At 60.3% G+C, this 27,799-nt stretch overlaps 1 protein-coding gene across 1 annotated transcript; it reads right to left on the reverse strand.

Moving 5' to 3' along the window:
• On the reverse strand, positions 1 to 27,799 carry CSF1R (colony stimulating factor 1 receptor). The gene is made up of 21 exons (XM_004620605.2): positions 27,637 to 27,799; positions 23,787 to 24,044; positions 23,204 to 23,488; positions 20,048 to 20,184; positions 19,442 to 19,601; positions 15,203 to 15,389; positions 11,465 to 11,580; positions 11,194 to 11,314; positions 10,920 to 11,107; positions 9,823 to 9,938; positions 5,477 to 5,603; positions 5,284 to 5,388; positions 4,815 to 4,925; positions 4,170 to 4,332; positions 2,636 to 2,721; positions 2,454 to 2,551; positions 1,818 to 1,940; positions 1,618 to 1,729; positions 1,343 to 1,442; positions 765 to 873; positions 1 to 673 (listed from the first exon to the last, which is right to left on the reverse strand). The coding sequence occupies exons 1-21, from the start codon at positions 27,680 to 27,682 to the stop codon at positions 548 to 550; spliced, it is 2,874 nt and encodes a 957-aa protein (XP_004620662.2). The 5' UTR covers positions 27,683 to 27,799; the 3' UTR covers positions 1 to 547.

Genomic DNA, 27,799 nt, shown 5'->3' on the forward strand with positions numbered 1-27,799 from the left:
TGTGTTAATTCTGTTAGTTTAATAGCCGAGAGGCGCCTGCAGCGGGACTGTGAGTCAACGTGAGTCAGCAGGGGGTGTGCGCTGTGGCCAGCCACGTGGGTCCCCGGCCTTCCAGCTCAGCATGGTGGGGGCACTGGGCAGCCCCCCCAGCTCTGGGCTGCCCTCTGGCTCACTACAGCAGTGGGGGGTCCGTGGGGCAGACCAGGAGGAACTCCGTCTCCAGTGGAGGCAGCTCTGGGGTTCACGGTGCGTTCCAGCCCCTGTTCGTGGGAAAGGGGGTGGGGGGCACGAGGCTGAGCAGGGGCTTGTCCAGTTGACACGGCAGTGAGGACCCTGGGGTGGGGTGGGGGTGGGGGGCTCATCCCCGGCCCCTGACTGGCAGTGATGGCCCAGGCTCCGGGGCTCTGCTCTGGCCGCCTGCGGGTCCCATCTTCCTGAGTTGGGAGCTGGGCCGGGCCGCTGATGACCGGGGTGAAGTCTCTTCTCCCCACAGCACCTGTCCCTGGAGGAGGGGAGCTCGGAGGGGTGAGGGGTGCCGGGGGGCCCCTCAGCAGAACTGGTAGTTGTTGGGCTGCAGCAGGGGCTGGCCGATGTCCCCCGGCTCGCAGCAGGCCAGGTGTTCGCTGGAGCTCTCCTCCTCCGTCTCACTGCCGCCCGCCAGGTTGGTGTAGTCCTGAGGGCGAGAAGCCAAGCCATAGCGGTGGGCAGTGTGGCCGGCAGGCCCGGCCTGAACTCGCGCCGACCGCCCAGCCCTGGCCACTCACCGGTGCTCGTGGATCTGCTTGGGCCTGGGCCTGCAGGAGCGAGCAGATGTGCTGGAAGGTGGGTCTGCGGGTGGGCTCCAGGGCCCAGCAGGCCTGCATGATGCTGTACCTGGGGTGGGGCAGAGGCCACTGTGAGCCCGGGCCTCTGGCCTGTCCCTGCTGCCTGTGGGGGGGAGGGGGGAGGGGCGCGCAGGAAGGGCAGGCTCCAGGCTGAGCAGGGTTCGGGCCCGCCTGGGGCTGCTGTGGTCGCAGGAAGGAGGCACAGGCATGGTCTGGCTCATGAGGGAGGCCTGCGGCCACCCGAGCTCCCTCAAAGGCGGGTTGGAGGGGCTGGAGTAATAGCACAGCGGGTAGGGCGTTTGCACGCGGCCAACCTGGGTTCGATTCCCAGCATCCCATATGGTCCCCTGAGCACCGCCAGGGGTAATTCCTGAGTGCAGAGCCAGGAATGACCCCCGTGCATCACCGGGTGTGACCTCCCCCCCAAAAAAAAAGATGGGTTTGAGATGGAAAGGAGCCAGGCCAGTAGGCTCTGGACAGGGCGGCACGGCCCCGGCCTCAGCGGACCCTTCACTTACACATTCTGCGGGGCGAACATGGGCTGGGCCATCTGGTAGCCGTCCTTCACCAGCTTATAGAACTTGCGGTCCACCAGGATGCCCGGGTAGGGGTTCAGCCCTGCAAGGGCCACCGTCAGGTAGGTCAGGCCCCGTGCTGACCTGCCCCTGCGGGAGGAAGCAGCACCTTCCCTCGGGCTGAGAGGAGGCGTGCTCAGGTGGACCAGGGCTGAGGCAGCTGCCGCCCCGCCCGCCACCCCCCTCCCCGGCCCCTGCGCAGGCTGAGCCCGCCTCACCAAGGGAAAAGATCTCCCAGAGCAGGATGCCGTAGGACCAGACGTCACTCTGCACCGTGTACACGCAGTCGAAGATGCTCTCGGGCGCCATCCACTTCACGGGCAGGCGGGCCTGGCACCGCAGTCTGGGTCAACTTGGGCCTGGCGCTCGCCCTGCCCCACCCCTCCCGCAGCCCACCCTGCATGGCTCTCCTGCTCACGTTGCCTTTGACGATGTAGTTGGAGTCGTTCATGATGTCCCTGGCCAGGCCGAAGTCCCCAATCTTGGCCACGTGCCCGCTGGTGAGCAGCACGTTGCGGGCTGCCACGTCCCGGTGGATGCACTGAGGTGGGGGCAGGAGAGGGCACAGGTGTGGTCGCTGTCACCGTGCCTGGCCCTCCTCGGCCATCTCCCTGGCCCCTCCTGCTCCTCAGACCAGGGCCCAGGAGCTGAGCCAAGTGACTCGGAAGCCAGCAGCCCTCTGCCCCTGGGACCAGCTCAGAGCCCTGGTGCTCGGAGCAGCCTCTGCCCCCTGGGGAATACCAGTGCCCCGCACTGCCAGGGGCTGCCCTGTAGGGCAGGATGTGAGGCTGGCGGAGTTGCTGAGCCCCTCAGCTCTGGATGCCCAGGCCTAGCCCTGTCTCCTGGCTGCTTCCTTCTCCCAGCTCTGGGGGGCTTTGGCAGGAGACCCCCTGTTGGAGAGGGCCCCTTCTGGGGACAGTGCCTCACACTGATCACTGGGCACAGCTGCCAGTGCCCTCCCGGTGCACTGAACACACTTTTCTGTCCTCATGTCAGCCTGAGGGGGCTCAGCACCCCCGTCTAGAGACCTGGGTGGGGGTGAAACCGGACTCACGTTCTTGGAGGCCAGGAAAGCCATGCCCTGGGCCACCTGACTGGAGAAATGCAGTAGGTCATGCAGCTCCAGGGGCCGCTCCGCCTCCTTGTCCAGGTCTGCGTGTGGAGAGGCGTCAGGCCGGCCCCACTGAGCGCCCGTCCTCTCTGCCCTGCCCCTCACCCCACCCCACCCCACCTCACCTTGCTCGGAGGAATCACTTGAAGAAGTGGAGACGGGCCTCATTTCCACATAGGTGTCCAAGCCCTGGCTGGAGAAGCCACTGTCCCTGCAAGAGCAAAGCCACAGCCATCAGCACCTGATCCCCCGCCCCCCGCTTCCCTCAGGGCAAGGCGGGCAGGACCCTCTGGACCCTGTTCAGGACACGGCTGACACTGCTCCGGCCTGCCCTAGAGCCCAACTGCCCTGTGTCTACCTGTCCTCCTTCACGGCCACAAACAAGCCGCCTTTGTGGGCGGTGGGGAATATTCTAGAACCCCTTCATCCAATCTTATGGTCTGGACGGGGACTTTGACCCCTGGCTTAACGTTAGAATCCCCCTGGGGACAGGAAAGAGTCCCACGACCTGACCCCTACAGAAACTCGGCAAACTGTCGTCCCTCGTGCTATCCATGCTGCCCCGTGCAGCCGGACCGCGGCCCTGGCCAGGCGAGGGTGTGAGCTTGAGAAAGAAGCAGCGCTCCGGGCCCAGCAGCCTCTGGCGCGCCAACGAGAGAATTTCTGATGCAAGACAGGCGTCTGGGCACTGTGCAGTGCGTCCAGAAGAGCCACATACGATCTGACCCTGCAAACCCCCCAAACTACTTTCAGAACAGCCTGGGTTCCGGGCCGGGAGAGGCCCAGCCACCGGCCGGAGAGGCCCACGCTTCCCTTGGCCGCAGGCGCCAGGACGGAGCCACACCTGATCCTGGCTCTCACTTGGCCGGGATCTGGCCAAGTCAGAAGAGGAAGCGGGGCCCAGCAGACACGGGACGCAGGGAGACCGTCTCCTTCCCCTTTCGCCTGCCCAGGCCCGGCAGCTGGCAGTGGCCAAGGCGGGGCCCCACTTGACATTCTCATTCTGGCCTTGCCCCAGCCCCCCCGACAACCTGACTCCGGACCCCAGCAGCCCCCTGGCACCAGGCCTTTCGAGTTGGGGGAGCCAGTGGGCTCAGCGGGGCCCTGGCCTGGGCTGAGAGGGCACAGCAGCACCTGTGCCCTGACTCATGGTGGGAACCGTGTCACTTCCTCTCGCTGCTTCCCCCACTCGGGTGCAGTGCCTGGGAGGATTCCGGGAATCCCCTCCCTGTAGACCCCAGCAGGAGCAGGCTGAGGCCCGAGGCCCCAGGGGGCAGGGACCACGCCACATCGTGCTGTTTGGCCCCTGCTTGCTGATGTGGAGTTGAGGGGACTCCATGGCCTCACCTAGGATGGACCCACAGTGCAGGCCTCTGGCCGTCTTGGCTAACCTTTTGATACTCTGAAGAAGTGACAGTTTCATCGGGCCTGTCAGACCATTCGCTGCCCGGCTCTGCCCTCAGGACTCCAGAGCACTGCCGGTGCCCAGAGACTGATCAGAGGATGGGAACCAACAGAAGGACCGTGTTGCCCGTAGGATGAGAGCGGCTCCTCCACAGAGCTGTTTGCAGTCACCCAGCCCTGGCCCAGGCCGGCGTAGTCTTGAGCAACAGACTGGGAACCCGCCAAGCCTCAGCACTTGCTTTGCCAGGGGCGTACCTGCGAACATATTTCTTCTCCAGGTGGATGTTCTTGTAGCCAGAAACCACATCGGGGTCCTGGCCCAGACTCAGGCTGGGCCCCAGCATGGCCTCGGCCTTCCTCCGCAGGAAGTTGAGCAGATCCCCGTAGCAGCAGTACTCGGTGATGACCAGAACAGGACCTAGAGTGGCCGAGAGTGGGCTGAGCTCCTGCCAGCCCATTCTGGGGACCAGCCAGGACACGGGGTGCCACCTGCAGGGTGCCCCAAGCTGGGGCTCACGAGCCCCGAGTTCTAACCCTGAGCCTCCTTCTCTGCCTTCTGGGCCTGAGTGACCCCCGTCTATCCAAAGTGACAATGGAGGCCTGAACATTCTGGGCTCCAAGAAAATCTATGATTCCTCCCTGGTGAGCACTGCTGAGAGGAGGGGCCAGGAGGCCCAGCCAGCCCCGGGCCCGGGCCCCTCCGCAACAAACCCTGCTGGTGTGCAAGCGTTTCACGAGGGGTGTCGTCCAAAACACAGAGGGCGATTCTCCAGAGCCCGCCCCAGGGGTCTGTAAGGGGTCTCTCGGGACACTTCGGGCCCTGCCATGTCTAAGAACCACCCACGGGCCTGGCTAAGTTGTCTGTGTCGCCAGGAGCTCGGAGCTGGCCCTGGGCCTCACCTCCGTGCGTGCAGGCGCCCAGCAGGTTGACGATGTTCTCGTGCTGGCCCAGGTGACTCATGATCTTCAGCTCTGACATGAGTGCCTCCTTCTCGTCTGCGTGGGCCGTGGCTGGGAGATGGGACCAGAGTCACAGGGGCCCGAGAGGGCAGGACGCAGAGAGCCCCACAGGCAGCCAGGGAGTGAGCAGGGGGTGCCCAAGGCTGGGAGACGGAGACGGACAGGGAGACAACACCGGCTGCTCTCAGCTCACAGGATGTGGCGGAACAGCCAGGCGGGGACCCTCAGGGTCTCGGCATCCTGCCTCCTGATGGTGGCCTGACTCAAGACGCAGCCAAAGGCTGCCCACAGGCAAGACCAGTGCTCTACTGCCGTCCAAGCTTCTCTGGGGCCCAGGGGTCCTCCCCAGCCCTGTGCTCTGCCCCCTAGCCTGGAGGCTCCCTTGCGCGACCCAGGTCCCCTCACTCACACTTCAGCATCTTCACCGCCACCTTCAGCACTGCATCCTCCTTGCCCAGACCGAAGGCCGTGGCCTCCACCACCTTCCCGAAGGCGCCAGCCCCGAGGGTCTTTCCTGCCATGCACACAGCCACCTGAGCCCCCAGTTCCTGCAAAGGTGACCCCCCCACCCCCCAGCCCTCTGACCGGAGGCCGCATCTCACCAAACTGCAGGTTGTTTCGGGGAAACTCCCACTTCTCGTTGTAGGGCAGCTGCGTGGGGTCGATGAAGGTGTAGTTGTTGCCCTCGTAGCTCTCCAGGATCTTCCAGCGCACCTGGTACTTGGGCTTCTGCAGGGGGACCGGAGACAGGCAGTTTGTAGACTTAGCAGTGGGCTCCTGAGGACAGGCCCGTGTCTGTCCCTGCACTGGGCAGGGGTGCAGGGTGGGGGGGGAAGGTGTACATAGCAGGTGTGGCCCCGAAGGTGGGGAGGGGCCTTGCCACCCCAACCCAGCTCTGTGCCCGTGGGGTGGTCACTGCCCCAATTCCAGCTTCCCTGCTTATTTGTCAAGGAACAAGGACAGAGGTGTCAGCGTCCCGACGCTGATCACTCGCTGAGTCCTGCGGGAGGCTGGAACTTGATCCATCCACTCACCCATCCGTCCGTCCATCGAAATATTATTTTTATTTCATTTTGGAGGGCATTTAGGGGACACACTCGGTGGTACTCAGGGCTGCCTCCTGACTCGGGGGTCACTCTTGGCAGTGCATGGGGGATCCTGTGTAGTGCCAGGGTTTGAACCCAGGGTTGGCCGTGTACAAGATGAGCACCTTCACCACTGTACTATCTCCTGACCTGTTTCATTTAAACAGTGGTAAATACGTGTATCTTACCCAGCACCATGGCCAGGCATTGTTAGATTCCAGAGAGGAGGGAGGCAAAGTCCCTGTCCCAGGGAGTTTGCGTCCAGTGGCTAAGACAGGCCTTCAACCTTCAACAGACAAAGGCTGAAGGGGCTTCCCTGTGTCTGCGGGCACTTCAAGCAGTGCTGGCAGGAGAGTGAAGCAGGGAGTGTGACCATAGTCCCTCCACGTCAGAGCCTCAGGGGTGCAGGGACTGCTGGGCACTGCCTGTGTGACCACAGTACCTCTACATCATAGCTCCGGGGTGCAGGAGGGACAGGCCAGCAGTTGCAAGCCTACATGCCTGCAGTCAAACATCAGTCTGGGACCAGCTGAAACCAGAGACCCATTGAGAAACACGGGATACCCTCTAGAATTTGTGTGATCACACACGACACAGTCAGAACAAAGCAATAGCCGCTAACCTGTTTCTCAGGACAGTTCCCTGTGGTCGAGTGGACACGCTTAATAGGACAGTGAGGGTACAGCTCCAACATGGGGGGGGCGGCTGGGGAGTGGGAGGAGATCAGCACGGGACCACCGAGCAGAGAGGCGGAGGCTGGACAGGGCAAGGTGGAGCCAGTCCGGGGGGTTGGAAGGCAGGGCAGGTGTCAGCTCCCTGGGACAGGAGGGCCTGGGGGACAGCGAGCAGCCGTCAGGGGCACCTGGGCTCATCCTTGGGTTTTTCCGAGCCAGCCGGGACTGCTGTCTGGAGCTCCCGCCTGGGTGGCAGTGTGGGTGTGGGCATCAGCTTGGGGTGCCCTCGGAAATGCTGACAAAAGCCGACAAGCTGCGGGGAGGGGGCACTGTGGAAGTCTCAGTCAGCACTCCGGCCACTTTCCTGTCAGCTGGGGGACACTGCGCGGTCCGCCACAGCTGGGCTCCCTCCTAGTGCGGCTGGGGAAACAGAGCCTCCCTGAAGGGCAGGTGAGTGGCCGGGGGGGGGGGGGGGCAGCAGCCAGGGCCTAGCTGAAGGGCTCGAGGAGGAACCCCTGAGAATGGGGACGCATGTCCTGCGTGGGCGCTTCCCTGCCGGAGCCCAGACAGCGGCGGGATTCCTTGACCACCCCGGCCACTTCCATCTGCAGGAGCCTCTGCAGGCTGCCACCGTCCTGCCACTTCTCCCTCCTGCCGCCCCTGCAGCCAGGCCTGCTCAGCCCCCCGTCCACCTGGCCCCCAGCAGGGGTCTTAGATGTGGGTGTCAGTCCCTCACCACCTGCAGGACGAGCGGCTCTCTGCAGCCTGCCCCCGGGCATGCACCCCTTTCCCGTGGGGGCTGGCCCCTGCGGCTGGCCTCTGCTGGCCCCGAACGGGGCCCGCGTGGGGCTGGGGCCTCATTTCCAGGGCGGCAGGCGTCCCCACTGTCCTGCTGGTGCGCGCAGGCCCCTGGGTCTCCGCACGGGCCTGGGCTTACCCTGGCCTCCCTTTGGCCACGCAGGGGCATGAGGTACGTCCCGAGGCCTCCTGTCTGGGCCTGCTGGCTTTGGCCAGGGCCATTCTCCAGCTGGGGGAGGGAGAGAGCGCGGCAGCCCCCACTGGGGACCCCGCGAGCCTCATGTCCTCACCCTCGTCCCCCGAGCCCTGGCTACCCAGCACCACCCCCTCGTCCCCCCAGCCTGCTGACTTCTGCCCTTTTCTCTTCCCCCTCCGCGCCCCTGTGGTCTCTGGGGTGATGACTCAGCTCTGAGGCACAACCACCCTCCCCCAGACAGGCTGCCCTCCCCCCCCTCCACCGGCCAGGCAGTGAGGACCCGCCGGACAGCAGTCCCTGCACCCCAACCCCACCCCCTCGCCTCAGAGCAGGGCAGAGGAGAGAGTTCCTTAGCTTGGGCACAACCACCTGGACCCCTCAAGGCCGTGTCTCGTGGGGCGCCCTCCTTCTCGGGTCTTAAGGGGGCAGCTGCCATTTCCTGAGCGAGAAAGAAGCTGAGTGGGGACCCACGTTTCAAGAATGGTCCCACGGACCAAGGACGGTCCATCCCTGAGCCCCGCAGGTCTGGGGCCGGGCAGCCGGGGCAGCAGGGCTGGACTCAGTGGGACTATCCTGGGCTAAGGAGGCCACTTTCAGTACCATATAAATAAGAATTTTGCAATAGACGGCCACGAGGGGACTTAGGACCTGGGACCCGGGTGCAGGGGAAAGCTGGTTCAGTGGCCACTCGGGGTGCTGTCAAGGACTGCCCGACCTCAGAACCTTCGAGTCCTGAGCCAGCCTGAGCGGGTTGCCTTTCTTTTTTTTTTTGCTTTTTTTTTCCTGAGCGAGAAAGAAGCTGAGGGGCGGCAGCAGAGGGGGCCCACGGGGTGCCTGTTGTCCTAAGCCTTTTTTTTTTTTTTTTTTTTTTTTTTTTGCTTTTTGGGTCACACCCAGCGATGCACAGGGATTACTCCTGGCTCTGCACTCAGGAATCACTCCTGGCGGTGCTCAGGGGACCATATGGGATGCTGGGAATCGAATCCGGGTCGACCCGGATTCGCAAGGCAAACACCCTACCTGCTGTGCTATCGCTCCAGCCCCAAGGGGCTGCCTTTCTGAGACAAGCGCCCTACCTGCTGTACTACCTTACCACCCCTGGGGCGGGGGCTCCTCACTCTGGCCAGGTACCGTGGTGCTGGTGGGGAAACTGAGGCCAAAGGTCAAAACATGGTGAAAGAGGGTCAGAACTATTCCCTCACCCCCGAAGCCTTGACCTGGGGCTCAGCTTTAGGGGAGCTCTGCTGAGCACAGAGCTGGGGCCACCCCCCATACCTCCCTGTGCTGTTTTCTCCTGGTGCTCTTTGTACACTGGAGGGAAGTCAGGCAGGGGAGCCGGGGAGGGGCGGCAGCAGAGGGGGCCCACGGGGTGCCTGATGTCCTGAGTCACATCAAACCCAACAATGGCCCTGAGCTGACAGGCTGGGGTCCAGCCAGCTGCACCCCTCGGGCCCCCTCCTCCAGGCCCCATGCGTGCACCTGCCTAAGAAGGCCGTTGGGTGCGACATTCGAGGGTCCTGGACTATGGGACCTGGCGGTGAAGCGGGCAACCTTCCTGGGGTCCACGGTAACCAAGACATCCCAGCAGCAACCCGGGCCCCCCTGGATCTCCCCCACGGGCGCTCTGATCCCCCAGCCCGAGTCTCGTTGGCTCCCACCGCCCTCCCGCTGCCCCCCGGTCAGGCTCCTGGAAATCTCCTGTTCCCTACAGCTTCGGGCAGCCCTGCACAGTCCCGACCATGCCGGGATTCCAACGGCCCCTCAGCCCCCTGCAGTGCGAGCCCATTTCCTGACGACAGCGGGATGCTGGTCACTGGCCTCGGGCTTGTGTGGGGCGAACAGAAGGCGGCTTAGCGATTCACAGCACGGGGGGAAAAGTGGGGAAACTGAGGCAGCTCTGTGAGTCAGCCCTGGGAGCCCTCAAGCCCTGCAGAAACAGCCCCTGCTGCATTGGGTCAGCGGGTGTGGGTGGCGTGCGTCAGAAAAGTCGCCCTGAAGTGGCTAGTGCAGCCCCTCAGAGTGCCAGAACACGAGGGCGAGGCAGGCACACCCCTCCAGCACCAACCCCAACCCCTCCCCGCCCCCCAGGCTGCTGGCGCTGTCCCCTCGCACCCACGCCTCCCGGAGCCTGGGGGCCAGGTGCAGAGCTGCTGCCGGAAGGTGGGTGCCGGGGCGGAGGGCGCCGACTGGCTCACCTGCTTGTACTTGTAGAGCAGAAACAGCAGCAGCAGCAGCAGCACGGCCGTGACCGACATGCAGGCCAGCAGGACGGGCGTGAAGAGGGTCTCCTGCGGCGGCTGCCGGTCGGCTTCTGGGAGCAGCAGCGCAGTGAGCAGCGGGGTCAGCGGGCGACCCCGAGGGCGATAGCGGAGCCCCCCCCCCCGCCCCGACACGTCCCCCCGCAGTGCCCCCAGCCCTCCCCACACTCAGTCCCGCTCCCCACAGGGCTGGGGAGCCCCTGACATCAGGAGGGGTGCAAGGAGCCCGCTTTGATAGCAGCTTGGCCCCGTGCTCCCCACAGCCCCCTAAGGAGGGGTGGTCCCCGCTGCTCGGGCAGAAAGACCAGAAGGTCACCCTGAAGTCTGCTTCCCCAGGAGCCCCCCAAGTGCCCTGAGGAACCGCCCAGCCCTTCCGAGGTCGAGAAGCGGCTCACTTCCCGAGGGACAGCCCGGGTTCTCTCTGGGAGTTTGAGCCCCTTCCCTGGCTTAGCCGGGGGGCGGGGGCGAAGGCCAGTCTCCTCTGCTGGTTGGGGCTGGCCCAGCCAGAGGGGAAGCAGAACCACCTCCCAGGCCTGTGGCACCAAGGCCAGCGGTGTGGCCCCTCGGGGCCGGGCAGAGCCCACTTCCTCTGTCCTCTTGGGTGCTAAGGGCTGGGTGGTCTCTGCACCAAGGGCTCCAGATTCTGACTGAGAACTGTGGGAGCTGCCAGACCGCGCACAGAAGACCCCCCTTCTGCGAGCAGCAGCGGAGCTAGTGCCATGGCCAGCAGCAACCCCCCAGGGACCTCCAGGAGGACGCCAGGTCCTGAGAGCCGGGTCAGCGTGGCACCACATGTGCCAGAGACACTCGAGTGAGCTCAGGGCCCGTCCATGCTGACGGCGAGCTTAGCTTGGGCACCAGAGTGAGGCTTCCACTGACCACACGCCTTCTTCCTCTCACTCCCCACATGTCCAGTCCCACGGGCTCTCAAGCCCCTCCTGTGTCCTCCTCCTTCAGGAGACCTTTCTGTTGGGCGCATGGTGGTCGGGGCCAGCAGCCAGCCTCTCCCTGGGTGGGCAGTGCCCGGCACTCACCTACGGTGATGGGCGAGAAGGCCTGGGAGCTGTTCCCCGCCTGGTTGTGAGCGCGACACTCGTATGTGCGGTTGTGCTCCGGCGACCCCAGCGCCAGCACGCTCTGCACCGTCACCTTGTGGAAGGGCTCCTGGCTTAGGACCTGGGGCTGGGGGTCCTCCAGCAGCTGCCCTCGGACCCCATCGCACCTGGGAAGAGCAGGGCACAGCTGGGAATTTGGAGGCACCCGCCCCGGCCCACGGCCTGGGCAGGAAGGTCAGCAGGGCCCCCTTACCTGTCAGTGCGTCCCCCACACTGCAGCCAGGTCACGTTGGGCTGGGGGTAGCCAGAGGCGTCACAGACCAGAGCCTTGGAGCCGTTAATGAGGGTCCAGGTGATGCGGACCTCTGGGGGATCTCGTGGAGGGAGAAGGAGGGAAGGGGGGGATTAGGCTGAGTCCCCAACTCCCCTGGCCTGACCACCCCACATTCATCCCCTTCCCCCCCCCAGCTCATCTCTCCAGGCAGCTGTGAAGACCCCACACCTGAGCACACCCCAACACTCACATTGTAGAGTGAGGGCAAAGGTGAGGACCCGGGTGCCGTTGGCGTTGCTGGCGAGGAAGGAGTAGTGGCCAGCCTCCGAGGGCTTCAGGCGGGGCAGCAAGAGCGTGGAGCTGTACCTGCACGAGAGAGTGGCCGGGCTTGTGGTGAGGGTGCAGCCAGTGCCAGGGGCCTGGAAGACCTTCCTGGTGAGACTGACACCCAAGGACAGGAGACACAAGGGCCAGGAAGATTGCCCCATGGTTGGAAGCCTGTCTCATGAGCTGGGGGAGAAGGCAGCTGGGATAGAGACGGGATCACTAAGTCAGTGATGGTTGGAGGGGTCACTCGGGATGGGAGATGTGTGCTGAAAGTAGATAAAGGACCAAACGTGATAGCCTCTCAGTGTCTGTGTTGCAAGCCATGATGCCCAAAAGTAGAGAGGGAGTATGAGGGAAATTGTCTGCCATGGAGGCAGGGGGAGGGTGGGAAAGGGGGGGTATACTGGGAACATTGGTGGTGGGGAATGTGCACTGGTGGAGGGTTGGGTGTTTGATCATTGTATGACTGAAACTCAAACATAAAAGCTTTGTAACTGTATCTCACGGTGATTCAATTAAAAAAATAGTGAATAAAATTAAAAAGAACCATGAGTGGGGGCTGGAGCGATAGCACAGCAGGTAGGGCGTTTGTCTTGCACGTGGCCGACCTGGGTTGGATTCCCAGCATCCCATATGGTCCCCTGAGCACCGCCAGGGGTAATTCCTGAGTGCAAAGCCAGGAGTAACCCTTGTGCATCACCAGGTGTGATGTGACCCAAAAAGCAAAAAAAAAACAAAAAACACACAAACAAAAAAAAAACCACGAGTTCTACTGAGGCTGACACGGGAATCTGGGGACCTTTCAACACCACCCCTGCCGGGCTACGGCTCTTCAGGGGCCAGCCTTGCTCAGAGGGACTGTCTGTGGAGGGAGGAGGCTGGCCATGGCCCTGGGGCTACAGGAGAGAGGGGGCGGGCCCAGGTGGCCACTGCTCTCTGTCTGACCTCTCTCCAGTCCTCCTCCCTCTGCCCCTGCACTTCCTGTCTGCGGTGTCGATGCAGACCACAATCGGTGAGTTCGGGGTGCTCAGCTGTGTGCCTTTTCTTCCCCTGGGGTGCCCGGAAGCAAATGTTGGACAACCAAAGAGGGTTTTGTTGGTTTGACTTCTTTTTTTCCCCTTTTCTTTCTTTTGTCTTGTGGAGCCGTACATGCCCTGGGACTGGGGCTGCTCCGGGAGCCCCCTCGGACACATCACACCTGGGAAGAGCAGGGCACAGCCCCGGGCCTGCTCAGGTGGAGCAGGAGCTCAGGCCCTGGAGCCATCTCTCTCGATTTTGTGTTTGTTTGGGGGCCACACCTGGTGGTGCTCAGGGGACCATCCAGGCTGCTGGGGATTGAACCCAGGTCAGCCGTGTGCAGGGCAAACACCCTCCCCGCTGCACTCTCGCTCCAGCCCTGAAGCTCTATCTTATCTTGTGCTTTGTGCATCGTTCAGGCACTAAGTCACTTTTTTTTTTTTTTTTTTGCTCTTTGGGTCACACCCACAATGCTCAAGAGTTACCATTGGTGGTTGAGAATGGGCACTGGTAGTGGGATGGGTACTCGATCATTGTATGACTTAAATGCAAGCAGGAAAGTTTGTAAGTCTGTAACTGTACCCTGCAGTGATTCACTAATAAAAAATTTTTAAAAATAAACTGAACCCCTTGAACTAGATGATATGAACAATAATAAAAATCTATAATGAGGAGGTTATAAAAATGAACTCTGGCCACCACATCTTTCCTTTACTTTTGAGTCACAAGGAATCACTCCTGGCGGTGCTCGGGGGGACCATATGGGATGCTGGGAATCGAACCTGGGTCGGCCGCGTGCAAGGCAAACGCCCTACCCGATGTGCTATCGCTCTAGCCCCACTAAGTCACTTTTTAAAAAGGAAAACTAGCAATTGGTTCTCTTAGAAAACATTGCAGCCCCATGTCTGAATTACCACAGTGTTCCAAGGGCCGCCTCCAGGCTCCAGACCCCACACAGGGGGACCCTGGAGATGACCTTTCTACCTCTCCAGCAAGACAACTGGACTTCTCTGGCTCATCCCTCACCTCACGTCTCGCCTGTCACAGAGGCGGGGCGCGTCTTTCTGAGGCTGCAGGGCCCGTGCCTGGGCTGAGTGGCCCTGGCTAGTGTCTGAGGCCGCCCCACGGGTCTGCTCGGCCCATGTTGCTCACAGGCCTCCAAAGCCTGTGCATGAAGCAGAGAGGATGGGAATGGAACTGGGAAGAAGATGAGGAGCATGGAGCGCCCCTGCCAATCTGATGGTGGGAGTAGGAATCCAGGAGGAACTGAGGCCTGGGATCAAGAACCAGGAGAAAAGGCCGATGGGGAGCTGGGAGCGGGCTGAGGCCTTAACGGGCCCAGCTCTGTTTGTGGGTTTGTTGGTGTTTCGGGGCCACACGCAGCCATGTTACTCCTGTGTCTGCACTCAGGGGTCACTCCTAAAGGGCTCAGGGGACCACATGGGGTGATGAGGACCGAACCCAGGTCTGCCATGTGCAAGGCAAATGCCCTCCCTGTTGTATTATCGCTCCAGCCTGGCCCAGCTCTCTTGGAAAGAGCTGATCATACCTGCAAACTGGCGAGGGACTGAGACCGCCCCCGCCCCAAGATGTCTCCAAATGGGGCAAGGGGTACAAAGTTCTGTCAGGAGCAGGGGTTACCCCTTCCACCCCCGCCATGGTCCCTACCCTCTCTCAAGGAGAAGGCAGTGGAGTGGGCTAGAAGCCAGTGAAGAAACTTACTTCAGAGCTAAACAGAGAGCTCCAAGGTCTGAAGCCCGACTCAGTATGCAGGAGGCCCTGGCTCAGTCCCCGACACCTCATGGTACTCTGAGCACTGCTGAGAGCAACTCACAAGTACAGAGCCAGGAGTATTTTTTTTTCTTTTTGGGTCACACCCAGCGATGCACAGGAGTTACTCCTGGCTCTGCACTCAGGAATTACTCCTGGCAGTGCTCAGGGACCACAGGGGATGCTGGGAATAGAACCCAGGTCGGTTGCATGCAAGTCCAACGCCCAACCCGCTGTGCCATCGCTCTAACCACAGAGCCAGGAGTATCCCTGAGCATAGCCAGGCATGGCACTAAAATAAAAATAAACATGAGCACATGAGCGGAGAGTACCGTGGGGAGGACACCTGCCTTGCATGTGGCCAACCTGGGCTCGATCCACCCCTATGGCCCCCTGAGCCCACCCTGAGTGATCCCTGAGTGCAGAGCCAGAACTAAGCCCTGAGCATCACCAGGGGTGGCCCCCAGAACAAAAATAAATAAAACAAAACAAAGATAAACAAAATGCAAATCAAAGAGGAAGTATTATTTCCGTATCCATGTCAGTGTTGGGGGCCAGGTCATTGATAAACGCTGTTGTAATGAAACTACCTGGCCGGGCCACTTTGGATGGGAAACTGCGGTCCTGAGTCCAGAGTCCCTGGCGAGACGAGAGAAGAGATTTCTAAAATGCCATGCCTGCGGGTCTAGCCCCCAGGAGGCCTTCCCAGAGAGAGCAGAATTCTCGATCTCAAGCACGGGGGGGGAACACCAATGGCTGATGTCGCCAGAGAAAGTGTGACCCAGAAAGCTTGTTCAAGGAGACGAGACCCAGGCCCCAAGGCTCTGACGGGGCCCACGGCTGTGGGCAGTGCAGACAGGACCGAGACATGTACCTGTAGGCGTCCTTTTTGGTAATGAAGTTGAGCTTGGGCTGGTGGTCGGGAAAGGGTCCCCGGTAGGTCCAGTTAATAGCTTGCAGGCCCGGGTAGGCCTCCACGTCGACTGTGAGGCTGAGCCTCTCGCCCACGGTGACCTCCTGGAACAGGTTCTGCTCGGTGGTCAAGTTAAGGTAGGGACCCTCTGCAAAGTGGTACGCAAGTGCCAGTTACTCCCCGACCCTGAATACACGCCCCTGCCTTATCTCCCCGCTGCCTCGAAGCCCTGACTTCCTCCCCTGAGTTCCCAGCAGAGCCTCAGCAAAGTCCTGCTCTCCAGGGTGCTCCCACCTTCCTGTGTGTACAAACAGGAGATGAACTGGAGCTATGAAATGAAAACTCTCTCTGAAGTAGTTTTGGAATAGAAACCATTTGTTGGGCCAGGGGTATGGCTTAGTACTTAGAGAAAAGAAGGAAGGAAGGGAGGGAGGGAGGGAGGGAGGGAGGAAGGGAGGAAGGAAGGAAGGAAGGAAGGAAGGAAGGAAGGAAGGAAGGAAGGAAGGAAGGAAGGAAGGAAGGAAGGAAGGAAGGAAGGAAGGAAGGAAGGAAGGAAGGAAGGAAGGAAGGAAGGAAGGAACCCTGCAGGACCATGGGGACCTGAGAGGAGCTGGACACATCAGGGTCTCTCTCTCTCTCTCTCTCTCTCTCTCTCTCTCTCTCTCTCTCTCTCTCTCTCTCTCTCTCTCTCTCTCTCTCTCTCTCTCTCGCTTTGGGGCCATACCCAGAGATGCTCAGAGCTTACTCCTGGCTCTGTGCTCAGGGATCACTCCTGGCGGTGCTCAGGGGACCATATGGGATGCCTGGGATCAAACCTGAATCAGCCAGGTTGGCCACATGCGAAGCGACTGCCCTTCCCCTTGTACTATCACTCTTGCCCCAGTATAATCTTCCCTTGACGAGGCCACCTGGAGTGGGCTTCTGTTTCCTGTACCTGACCGGAGCCTTCTCATTAAGCCTTGCATGGATTTAACTCAGGCTGCTCGGCTGAAGACTTGGGGCGAGACTAGTCCTGTTTGCTCATCCTCTCCAGGTCTCTTAAGGAAGCCGCCACAGTACCTTAACCCCCCAACTCCGCGAGTCTCAGGACGCTCGCTGGGAACCCCTCTCCTCATCCAATCCTAGGGAACCAAGAAGGCTTTTCCGGCCTCTGACACGCACCGGCTCAAGACTCCCAGAGCAGCCACCGTCTCCCCCAGCTCTGCACCCGAGGGTCTCCTCAGGCAGGATTCCGGTCTGCCCTCTAGCATACTCCCTCTTCCAAGGCCACCCCCTTGCCCCCTGCCCCCCTCACCCCTCACTGGGTTCCTGCTGTTCCCTGAGCATGTCACAGGCGTCCCAGCCTGGAGCCTTTGCTCTGGCCATTTCTTGTGCCTCTTCCTCTCTTCGAGTTTACATCCTTCTAGATTCTTCCCTCTCTGGCCTGAACCACTGTGGCCTCCGATAGCCCTGTGACTGGCCTGTTTCACCGGGTTCCCGGGAAAGCACCAGAAAGTCCGATGTGGGGTCCTTGGGTCCACACTCCACCCCTGCGCCTGCCTCTCTACCTGCAGAGCCCAGGGCAGCTCCACCTTCCCTGGCCTGTCTCACCTCCCCCCTGCCTCCTGCTACATGCTCCCCATGGGCATGCAGGCGATGTCTCCTTTGCTGGTCCTGCTGGCGCCCGCCCCGGCTCTCTTTACCCCCCTCCCCCGCAGGACGCCCTCCTTCCCCGCCAACCCTCCAGAATCAGCTTCCCAGCCGAGACATTCACGCTGGCCCCGTCTTGCCCCTCAACCCCATCCCCAGGTGCCCAGCGCGGGTGCTGCCATGGTCCCACTGAGCTGCGGGCACCACAGGGGCGGTGCCCATGCAGCCCCAGCACCCAGTGTCCTGCCTGCTGGGGGCCGCAGGCTCTGGTACCCCATTCCCAGACAGCTCCAGTCCGGTCCACATCAACCTCACTCCTCCAGCTTCCTGCCTCCTCTTGGCGCACAAGGTACTGAACTGAGTTGTCCCAGCACAGTCTCCTCACAGGGATTTTGGCAGTGATTACTCTGTGCCCGGCCCTCTTCTGAGATGACACACATCACACACACACACACACACACACACACACACACACACATACTCGCACACTCATACTCTCACACACACATTCACACGTTTAACCACACACACAACTCTCATACACACATTCACACATGTTCACACCACACATCTGCTCACACATTCACACACACACAGCTCACATACGCATTCACATATGTTTACACTACACACTCATACACAACTCTCATATGCACATTTGCACATGTTTACATTACACACTCATACACTCACACACACAACTTTCACGCACATTTGTACATGTCTACACCACTCACACACATTCACACACAACTCTCACACACATTTAAATATATTTACACCATACGCTCATACACTCACACTCACACTTTCACACACAATTCTCATACACACATTCACATGTTTACACCACACACACTCACGCATTCACACATATTTACACCACACACATCAGATACTCACACTCACACATTCACACACACAGCTCTCATACACACATTCTCACATGTTTACACCACAGACCCATCCACTCACACACAACTCTCATACATACATTTGCACATGTTCATACACACCTCCACACATTCATGCATGCACTAAAACAATCATGCATTTACACACTCACATACCTACACTCACTTATAACTCTCACACACAAAAGCATTCACACATTTGCATACTCACACACCTCTCACGCATCCTCATTTAATTCTCACAGCAGGAGGCAGTTACTATTAGTGTCTCCATTTTGCAATGGGAAACTGAGACTCAGGGAGGCAAACAGCCGTGGAGCGGCGGGAAGGCCGCTCGGACCGCGTGGCTCCTGACCCCCGTGCAGGGCCTCCTCTGCGCTGCCTGGTGCCCTGACACACCTCTGTGTTTATGGACCCGTTTGCTTTATTGGGCCACACCCAGCTGCGTTTAGCGACACTCCTGCTGTGCTGGGATCCGACTCAGGGCTCCAGTGTGCAAACACGCTCTCCTGTCCTTTGGGCCTCCTTCCCATCCCCACCTCCCACCCCTTTGGAACTGTCCACAAAACAAGGGCCAGGAGAAATGGTCAACGGATGAAAGCTTGCCACAAGAGCGTATGTGTGTGGCGGGAGGGGGTCAGGGGTGGAGGGCGAAGGGCAGGTAGGAGAGAGAAGAAACCGGTATGACAATAATGGTTGGAAATGATCATTTTGGGCAGGAACTAAGTGTTGGAAATACATAAAGGGATATAAATGATAATCTTTCAGTATCTATATTGCAAACCATAAGGCCCAAAAGAGAGAGAGGGGGAGAGGGAGGGAGAGGGAGAGCAAGAGATCGAGAGAGAGAGAGAGAGAGAGAGAGAGAGAGAGAGAGAAGTAAAGTGCCGGCCACAGAGGCAGCTGGAGTGGGGGAGGAGGGGGGTGTGGGAGGGAAACTGGGGACATTGGTCCTGGGAAATGCACACTGGGGAAGGGAACATTATACGGCTGAAACAAGAACAGATTTATAACTGTGCATCTCACTGTGATTCGATTAAAAATCAATCCATCCATTAATTTAATTAAATAAAACTGTATAGCCTCCAGACAGGATCTGGTGCGAACCAGCCCTTTGCCTGGGCTCTGCTTGCCTCTCCGCTCCTGCGTGGCCTCCGCCGCCACCAGCCCACGGCCCCGCTGGCGCTCTCTGCCTCTGACACTCGCCTGTGCTGGTCCCTCTTCCAGAAATGCAATTGCTTGCTTCTCCTGCTCCTCTACCTGGCTAACCCATCTCCATTCTTCCTGTTCCGCTCCGAGGCCTCTGTGCTCCCCCACCCTGGTTGAGAGCACCCCTGCACCCCCCCCTCAGGGATCTCAGGACCCTAAAGGGTCACGATCTGTCCAAGAGTCGGTATGACATAAATTTCCTTGAAAGTGTGAGTTCAAGAGTGACAACAAAGTTCAGTGGTGTCAAGCACAGCAAGCAGAGCTAAACTAGAAATGTAGCTGTGCCTTAGGGGGGCTCCAAAAGAGGGTCTCTGCCAGGGGGTCTGGAAGGCTCCCAGCGGCCAGCCTAATGCCAGTCTAGAGAGACCAATTCTAGAGAGAAGTTGTGAGCTGTGTCTCCCCTGCCAACAGCCCCGTGCCCAGCCCTCTCCGGCCCCTGGATACTCACCCACCACCCGGAAGACCATGGAGGTGGAGCGGACGCCCTGTGCGTTGGTGGCCACGCAGGAGTAGTTGCCAGCATGCTGGAAGTCGACGGGATCCAGGCTGAGGGTCAGGACTTTCTGGTATCGCTTATCGAGGAAATCCGTCTGCTGAGCGATGGGGAGCTGTGACGAGAAGGAAAGAGAAAGGGACGCCCAGGTTGAAACCATCCGCCGCTCGGGATCCGTAGTATTTCCCTGGGCAAGGGACCAAACTCGGAGCCTTTGCTGCCTCATCCCAGACGATACTGGGCTGAAGGCACCCGGACACCATTCCCACCCAGAAACCCTCCCTCTTCTGATTGCCCTTCAAGTTTTTTCCGAGCTCAGCCTTATTTATACCCCCGGGCTCCCAAGGCAACACCGGAGCTCTGGTTGAAACGGAAGAGCTGGTGGCTGCTTCCGGTCTGCAGGCTGGGACAAGGCCACGGGAAGGGGGCATGGGGTGGGCTTCCCACCATGCGGCGGCCTGGGCCTGAATTGTGCGTCTGAACCAGTTCAGAGTGGCTACGGGGGTCTGATTCCTGCAGGGACTCTTCTCCCCGCCTGCCCCCCACCCCGAGGTTTCTGACCTTAGTGTCTCCCTGCTGGAGGAAGACATCGAAGTGGACATCCACGTCGCTGGCCGAGCACACGATCTGGGCAGCCTCTCCTCGGATCCGCACCAGCTCCGAAGGCACCAGCGTCAAGGTGGGTGGCCCCGGGATGACTGAGGCAGGAGGACAGGACCATGCACACCCGGAGCCGCCACTGCCCCTGGCTCCCTCCACGTGCCCCGGGATGCAGGCCTGTCCCCAACCTGCTCCAGGCCTGGATGACTCAGTTCCCCCAAACACCTTTCGTCTCCTTAGTAGCCTAGGAAAGGCCACTTCCCTCCACCACTTCCTTTTTCTGCTCTGGACTCTTCAGCCTCCTAGAAGCTGCCCAAGCACACCCCGATGCCCACTGCCCCCAGCAGTGCAGACTCCTTCCAGCAGAGTGAGTTTTTAAAAAAATTAATTGAGGCGGCTGGAGTGATAGCACAGTGGGTAGGGTGTTTGCCTTGCACGCGGCCGACGTGGGTTTGATTCCCAGCATCCCATATGGTCCCCTAAGCACCGCCAGGAGTAATTCCTGAATGCATGAGCCACTAGTAATCCCTGTGCATCGCTGGGTGTGACCCCAAAATATCACTGTATCAGTGTATCACTGTCATCCCATTATTCATCAATTTACTCGAGCGGGTGCCAGTAACATCTCCATCACCATTCGTCCCAGCCCTGAGATTTTAGCAGCCTCTCCTTACTCATCTTTTCTAACACTGCTGTATCGGAGACTCTTTCAGGGTCAGGGGAATGAGGCCCATTATTGTTACTGGTTTTGGTATATCAAATATGCCACGGGGAGTTTGCCAGGCTCTGCCATGCACCCAAATTTATTTATTTATTTTAAAAAAATTAAAATAAATAAATTGAGGGTCAGAGAGACAGCACAGCGGGTAGGGCGCTTGCCTTGCATGCATCCGACACAGGTTTGATCCCTGGCACCCATTATGCTTCCCTGACTCCTACCAGTAGTGATCCCTGAGTGCAGAGCCAGGGATAAACCCCGAGCACTTCTAGGTGTGCCCCCCCTTCTGAAACAAAACAAAACAAAACACTGTCATCCCGTTGCTCATCGATTTGTTCGAGCGGGCACCAGTAACGTCTCTCATTGAGAGACTTATTGTTACTGTTTTTGGCATATCCAATATGCACGGATAGCTTGCCAGGCTCTGCCACTCGGGCTCTCCGAGAGGGGCGGAGGAATCGAACTCGGGTCGGCCACGTGAAAGGCGAACGCCCAACCGCTGTGCTATCGCTCCAGCCCCAAACAAACAGAAACAAAAAATATACATTGAAAGAGGTGACAGAGAGACAGTGTGGGGATTAAGGTGCACGCAGTGTATGCAGCCCCTGAGTACAGTGGGTGTAGCCCCGGAGACCCCCAGCACCACCAGTGTGCCAGCTGACCCCCTGCAGTGCCGTCCCGGCAGGCCCAGCGTTGGCCTGCCAGTCTGAGAGCCTCTGCGAGGTGCCGGCGTAAAGCACACCCCTTCGGGTGCTGAGGCCCTGGGTCTGAACCCTGACACCGTCAGAGACAGTTGGATCAAGCCTCTCTCCCGTGCTTCCCCTCGAGGCTCTCGGCAATGAAGGCAAAGCCCCTGCCACACAGCCTTTCTCTCACCACACTGGCAGCCCTGCCCTGAGCCAGCCTTGGCATCTGCCAGTCCTCCTGGAACGCTTGGCATCCCCAGCCAGAAGGGGTGTCTATTCTCACCCTTCTTCATTTTTTAATGTATTGTACTTTTATTTAAATTCGCATTTTTGTTGGTTTGGGGACCACACCCGGTGGTGCTCAGGTCGCAGGCAAGGCAAGCCCCCTACCCCTGCACTATCGCTCTGGCCCCCCAATCTTTCCCATCTCACACCCCTTGAGTTGTGGGGGCCACATGCAAACGGTGCTCAGGACTGAACTCCTGGCTCTGCGCTCAAGGAAGCACTCCAGGTGGTGCTCAGGAACACAGTATGGGGTGCTGGGGATGGAACCCTGCTTGGCCACGTGCAAGGCATGTGCCTCAGCCCTTAAGCTCTCCCCAGCCCCATCCTTCTGATCTGGATCTCAAAAAATCCTCAGTGAGGACTTCTGCACCCGTTTAGCTGATCCCAGCTAAATCCCAGCTGGCCGCTCGCACATGCAACTCCCTTGAGCTTGGCTTCCTGTTCATCGGCGTGTTGTGGACTTTTGAACCTGCCTCCCGGTGGGAAGACAGCCCCCCACCAGCGGTCACGCCGGCACTGACAAGTCCTGGCATTGGATCCACATTGGTCCCAAGGGTAGAAAGGCGATCAAATCCTATCCTCCAGGCACAGAGACACCGAAAGCCTCATCAAGGTCACACATCAAGGGCCCGGGACTGCAAGGCGAGGGGAGCCGAGAGCCTCTGTGGCTTCCAGTACCCGAAGGAGAGCTGTGCTGCCGGGCTCCTGGACGCTGACCACGTCCCAGCTCAAGACCCAGGACTCCAGACAGAATCCAGCCACCACCCAGCGGGCAGGTGGGAAACGGGGCCCCTGCCCCTGATAGCCTGTGCTGGGGGCCAGCCCTGCTCCCTCTGCAGCCTCTGGTTCCCCCACCCCCCTCGAGTGGCTGGGCCCAGCTGCAGGCACACGAGCGGGTGATGAGTACAGTTGCTGAGTGCTCTGGGGTGTCAAGAGCCCAGCCCACCCCCAGACTCCCTGCGGCTGCCTCTGGGCTAAAGCTGCACTTCCACGATTCCTCCTCCTCTCAGTCTGTTTGATTTGATTTGATTTAGTTTGGGGGCCACACCTGGCGATGCTCAGGGGTTGCTCCTGGCTCTGTGCTCAGGAATCGTTCCTGGCCGTGCTTTGGGAAACCCTAAGGGATGCTGGGGATTGAACCTGGGTAGGCTGCATACAAGGCAAGCACCCTACCCACTGGACTATCTCTATGGCCCCAGGGAAATTTTTTTATTTTTTTAGCTTGGGGGTTCATGTCCTGCCCTAGCCCTGCCTCTCCACTGCCAGCTTTGAGGTCTCGGGAGGGGTGGGGTGGGCTCTTCAAGCTGCTGCCCTGCTGGGGTCCACTCTGACCCTTCTTGTCCCCCCAGAAGCTGCAAGGAAGACCATGCTGGGACTGGAAGGGAGGTGAGGAGGAAGTGGGGACTCCCCGGCCCGCGCCCTGCACACCTCTCTGCACTCGGAGGTTGATCCCGAGAGATGTCTCCATCCACTTGCCCATCAACACGCCGCACTGGTAGGTCTGGCTCTCGATAAACTTGGCCTTGTGGATGGTGAAGCCGTGCCAGGGAGAGAAGGAGTAGTTGGTTTGGCGCAGAACGGGGCGGTTCCGCGCCCTCAGCAGCTGGACACGGTTCTCCAGCTCGGGGTCCGTGAGCAGGCAGGGAAGCAGTGCGTCCTGGCCCTCCATCACCGTCACTTCATTGGCCAGCAGTCTCCAGGGCCGGAGGTGGTCTGCAGCAGAGGGACGTGGGCTCACCACAGCCCTCCATCCCCGCCCCGGCGGGAAGGGGGGGGACTCAGAGAACCTGTCCGGCCTGCGCCCCCGGCAGGGAGGCTCAGTGTGTGCTGCCCAGCGGGGCCGCTGAACTGGGTCAGCACACCAGTGGACATGTCAGGACACAGAGCAGGTGGGAGATGGGCACCGTGGTGAAGTCTGATCCTGGGATTCCTGGGAGGGTGTCAGTGACCCAGGGGCCCCTGGGTCTGCTGGGCCGGGTCTGGGTGGGGGGGGGAGGGGCTGACTCCTCACCTTTGACATAGACGTGGATGCTCGCGCTGCCGCCCTGCGGGTCCCCAGGCTCCGTGCAGCGGTAGGTCCCCGTATGCAGGAAGCTGGTGTTGGTGGTGGTCAGAGTGCTGCTGGGGGCGTCCATGCCCAGGGTCCAGTGGGGGAAGATGGGGCCGTCCCACTCCACGCTGCCATTCCCCACACACTGCAGGCTCAGCGACATGCCGGGCACCACCACCAGCTCGGGCCCGCTGGGCTCGATCACCGGGACCCCTTGGGCTGGGGGACACAAGCCAGGCCTGAGTGGATCCCCCCAAGAGGCGGACTGGTGGGGCTGGACTTCCCTGGGGTTCACAGGGTCACTTGGAAGGAGGCCTTGCCCCTCTCTGGGCAAATGCTCAGCCTCCATACATGCTCAGGGGTGGACAAGAAATCTCAGGCAGGGGCTGGAGCGATAGCACAGCAGGTAGGGTGTTTGCCTTGCATGCGGCCGACCCGGTTCGATTCCCAGCATCCCATATGTTCGATTCCCAGCATCCCATATGGTCCCCTGAGCACCGCCAGGAGTAATTCCTGAGTGCAGAGCCAGGAGTAACCCCTGTGCATTGCTGGGTGTGACCCAAAAAGCCAAAAAAAAAAAGAAAAGAAAAGAAATCTCAGGCAAACAGCAGGCATTTTTTTTTTTTTTAAGCAGGCGTCTCTTAACCTCCCAACCCTGCAGTGTCCTAGAAGGGTCCCCGGCCTCGTGGCAGTCCCCCCAGCTGCAATCACGCTGTTTGTCTCCCCAGCAGTGCTCAGGAGGAGACCTCTCAGACAACCAGGCTGGCGGTTCAATGACAAGGCCCCGGGGTACGGTTGCTGCTCGGGCCCTGTGCTGTGATACCAGGGATGATCGGGGTCTCCCCAGCAGTGCTCAGAGCCACGTAGTGCTGGGGACAGGACCAGGGTCAGCCCCAGGCAGGCCAGCCACAAGGGACCTTAACCCTTGGCCCGTCTCTCCAGGCTGACCCCAATCTCTTTTAAGGAAACTTTTCTTGAAGGAGAAAAGAGAACTTGAAACCCATGTCAGGCCCTCCGGGAAGAGGGCCTTGTGGCCTCTGCCGCGTCAGCACTTTTCTAGGGACGAAAATAGGGTGCGGGAGGGAAGTGAGAGCTGATTCAGGGCCCGGAGGGGCTGCCAGCCCCACCCCCACCCAACTGCGCAGGCGGAAACACATTGAGGGATCTGTGCCCCCTGCCCCCCTGTTTCCGCCCGCTCGGCCCTTCTCCTAGGAAGCCCTCACTTCTGCTTCCTGACCCCGGCCGCTGTCTCTGCTCCAGGCAGAGGGAACGGGGATGGGTTGGGGGCAGAGACCACTGCACCCCGGGGCCTCGTCCGTCCCCACGCTGGTGGGCCTGGTCGGGAAGGTGCTCAGGGTCCCCTCCACCTCCCTGCTCCCACGTTCAGCTTTCATCACCCCCTCCTCAGGCCCCAGCTCTGGAGAGAGCTCCTCGGATGGCTCGGCGGGAAGGGACCGCGGGAGGGGCCAGGAGTGCCCAGGACCCCTGAAGTGACTGGCACCAGGCAGCCCTGTCCACAGCCCCAGCGTGACTCCTGGCTCGGGCCAACAGACTGCCAGGCGCTGTCCTGAGCATCCAACACGCAGACTCTGTTCTGCTTTTCCACCCACCCAGGCGCCTCGCTCCCCGCACCCCCGGGTGGCGAGAGACTCTGTCCTATTTCATCCTGTCCTGCTGCCCCAGATGTTCACGCAGGACAGGGCTGACACTCTCCACTTCTCCCCCGACTTCCTGCTGGCCGGCTGGCGGGAAGGCGCGACAGCTCAGGCCCAGCCTCATGGCCTGTGCGACACTCATCAAGGGCCCCTTTGTGCAAGGCCAGTCCTCACCCTCTTACCACAGCTCCCCAAAGCTCTGAGGGCCCCCAGACTTTCCGACTGTCTGACAGACACTTCGTCAGCTCCCCTACACCCCCCCAGCACACCCACCCACGCACACAACCACACATACAGATACACTCATACTCAACCACAGACACAACACACACATACACACAACACACATGCATATACCCCTACCTGCGCACATATATGCACTCACAAACCACATATATACACAACCACACACGTACACTCACACACAACCACACACATAAGTGCACTCATATTCAACCAGACACAACATACACATAAATCACACACGTACCACACAACCACACCCCCCACACATACATACACTCAGAACCACACACATACATATACTCCCACAGACCACTGTCACTGTCACTGTCATCCTGTTGCTCATCGATTTGCTCAAGCGGGCACCAGTAACGTCTCCATTGTGAGACTTGTTTGTTACTGTTTTTGGCATGTTGAATACGCCACGGGTAGCTTGCCAGGCTCTGCCGTGCGGGCGAGATACTCTCAGTAGCTTGCTGGGCTCTCTGAGAGGGGCAAAGGAATCGAACCGGACACACCACACACAGCCAAAAACACAACCACACATACATACTCTCACAAACTGCACACACACGTACATACACACAAGCACACACACTTCCACACAATACGGACCTCTCACATGCACACAACTACACACACTCTCACGCCCTCCTCTCTGAGATACAGAGGGCCCTGGTGCCAGTGGCAGGGACAAGCCAGACTCTCTGGGTCTGGGGGGGGCGGGGGTGACAGCAGCCCCTGTACCCAATAACTCCTCGTCACTTTTAGGGGCTGAAGTGAGGTGCCCCCCTGAGCTCTCATCTCTTGTTCCCTCTGGGCTGGGGTGCCAAACATGTGTGAGGGGCAGCTGGGCAGAGACCATGCGACATCCCAGATTGTCCAGAACGGGGGAGTCCTTTGTCACACCTCAGATGGACTCAGGGGTCAGCACCTTAGGCCCAAGACAGCTCAAACCATTTGTCTTCCTACTGCGTGCGGGTGGCTGATGGGTCAGAAGAGAGACCGTCCCTGGGCCACCTCCTCCTTGGGGCCCGGGATGAAGGGAGACCAGAGCAGAAGCTTCCTTCCCCCCACCCCAGTCCCCAGCCCCCGGCCTCCCACAAGACCCCCTGTTAAATATGCAATACAGCCTCGTCTCGGGGCTCTGCATCACCGCCACGGTCCCCACCCTGCGGTCCTGCAGCCAAGGCAGGTGAGGTCTGGCTGGGAGGCACCGGGCTCCTGTCAAGCCGTCCTCTAGCTCTGCATGCTCACCCCTTCAGATCCGCCTCTGCTTGCCCCAGACCAGTGCGGCTGGGCTCTCGTCTCTGCTGACCGTGTCCCAGTCTCCCTACGGGACCCCTGGCAGCGACCAGGGCTCACTCCCACCCTCCTCACGACGGCACCGGCCTCCCCTGCGAACGCGTCAGCAGAGCGCAGTCAGGCCCGAGAGACCGTCCAAGGGGTGAGCACAGGCTCTGCGGGCGAGAGGCCTGGGCTGCCTCCCTGGCACCACAGGGTCCCCCCAGCGTTGCTGGAGACACCTCCAAATCAGGTTGGGGGTAGCCCCTGAGCAATGCCAAGTGGACTCCCCACTGCACCCCCGCGTCCCCCGAGGAAGAAAGGAAAAGAAACGCGTGTAGAGTCCCAGGCTGCTCCTGAGGCTCGCTGAGCCTGGACCTGCAGACTGTGGGTGCGCCCCTGCCCCTGACGAGCCCACACCACGACCCTTCCAAGGGGCGTCCTACCCCTCTCCCCTCTTCTCTCTCCGCAGCCCCTCCGGAGCTCCCCCCGCACCCTGCACCGGCTGTCCAGGCCTGAGGAGATGCGAGCAGCGAGCAGAGACTAGGGAGGGGCCCGCTGCCCTCTCACTCCGGGAGTCCCACTTGGGGGCTTACCCCTTTCGGGGGCTTACCCCCTTTGGCTCTTACCTTGCCACGCTGTGGCCAGCAGGGCGAGCAGAGCTGCTGGGCCCATGGCTCCGAGGGGCTGCGCTGCGGCCGGGCTGGGGTTCCCGATGGCCAGCACGGCTGGACAGGCGCCCGCACACTGGGGCAGGAACTTGTTTTCCTCCTCCTAGTTAGCGTCTTCCCC

The sequence above is a fragment of the Sorex araneus genome, chromosome 6 (assembly GCF_027595985.1).
Source record: "Sorex araneus isolate mSorAra2 chromosome 6, mSorAra2.pri, whole genome shotgun sequence".
Classification (NCBI taxonomy): Eukaryota; Metazoa; Chordata; class Mammalia; order Eulipotyphla; family Soricidae; genus Sorex; species Sorex araneus.

Excerpts from the sequence above, each read along its gene's own strand:
- CSF1R (XM_004620605.2), bottom strand. The coding sequence starts at position 27,682 with ATGGGCCCAGCAGCTCTGCTCGCCCTGCTGGCCACAGCGTGGCAAG. Across the intron at positions 24,045-27,636 it reads GCTGGCCACAGCGTGGCAAG|CCCAAGGGGTCCCGGTGATC; the intron begins GTAAGAGCCAAA and ends TGTGTCCCCCAG. Across the intron at positions 15,390-19,441 it reads CATGGTCTTCCGGGTGGTGG|AGGGTCCCTACCTTAACTTG; the intron begins GTGAGTATCCAG and ends ACCACTTTGCAG.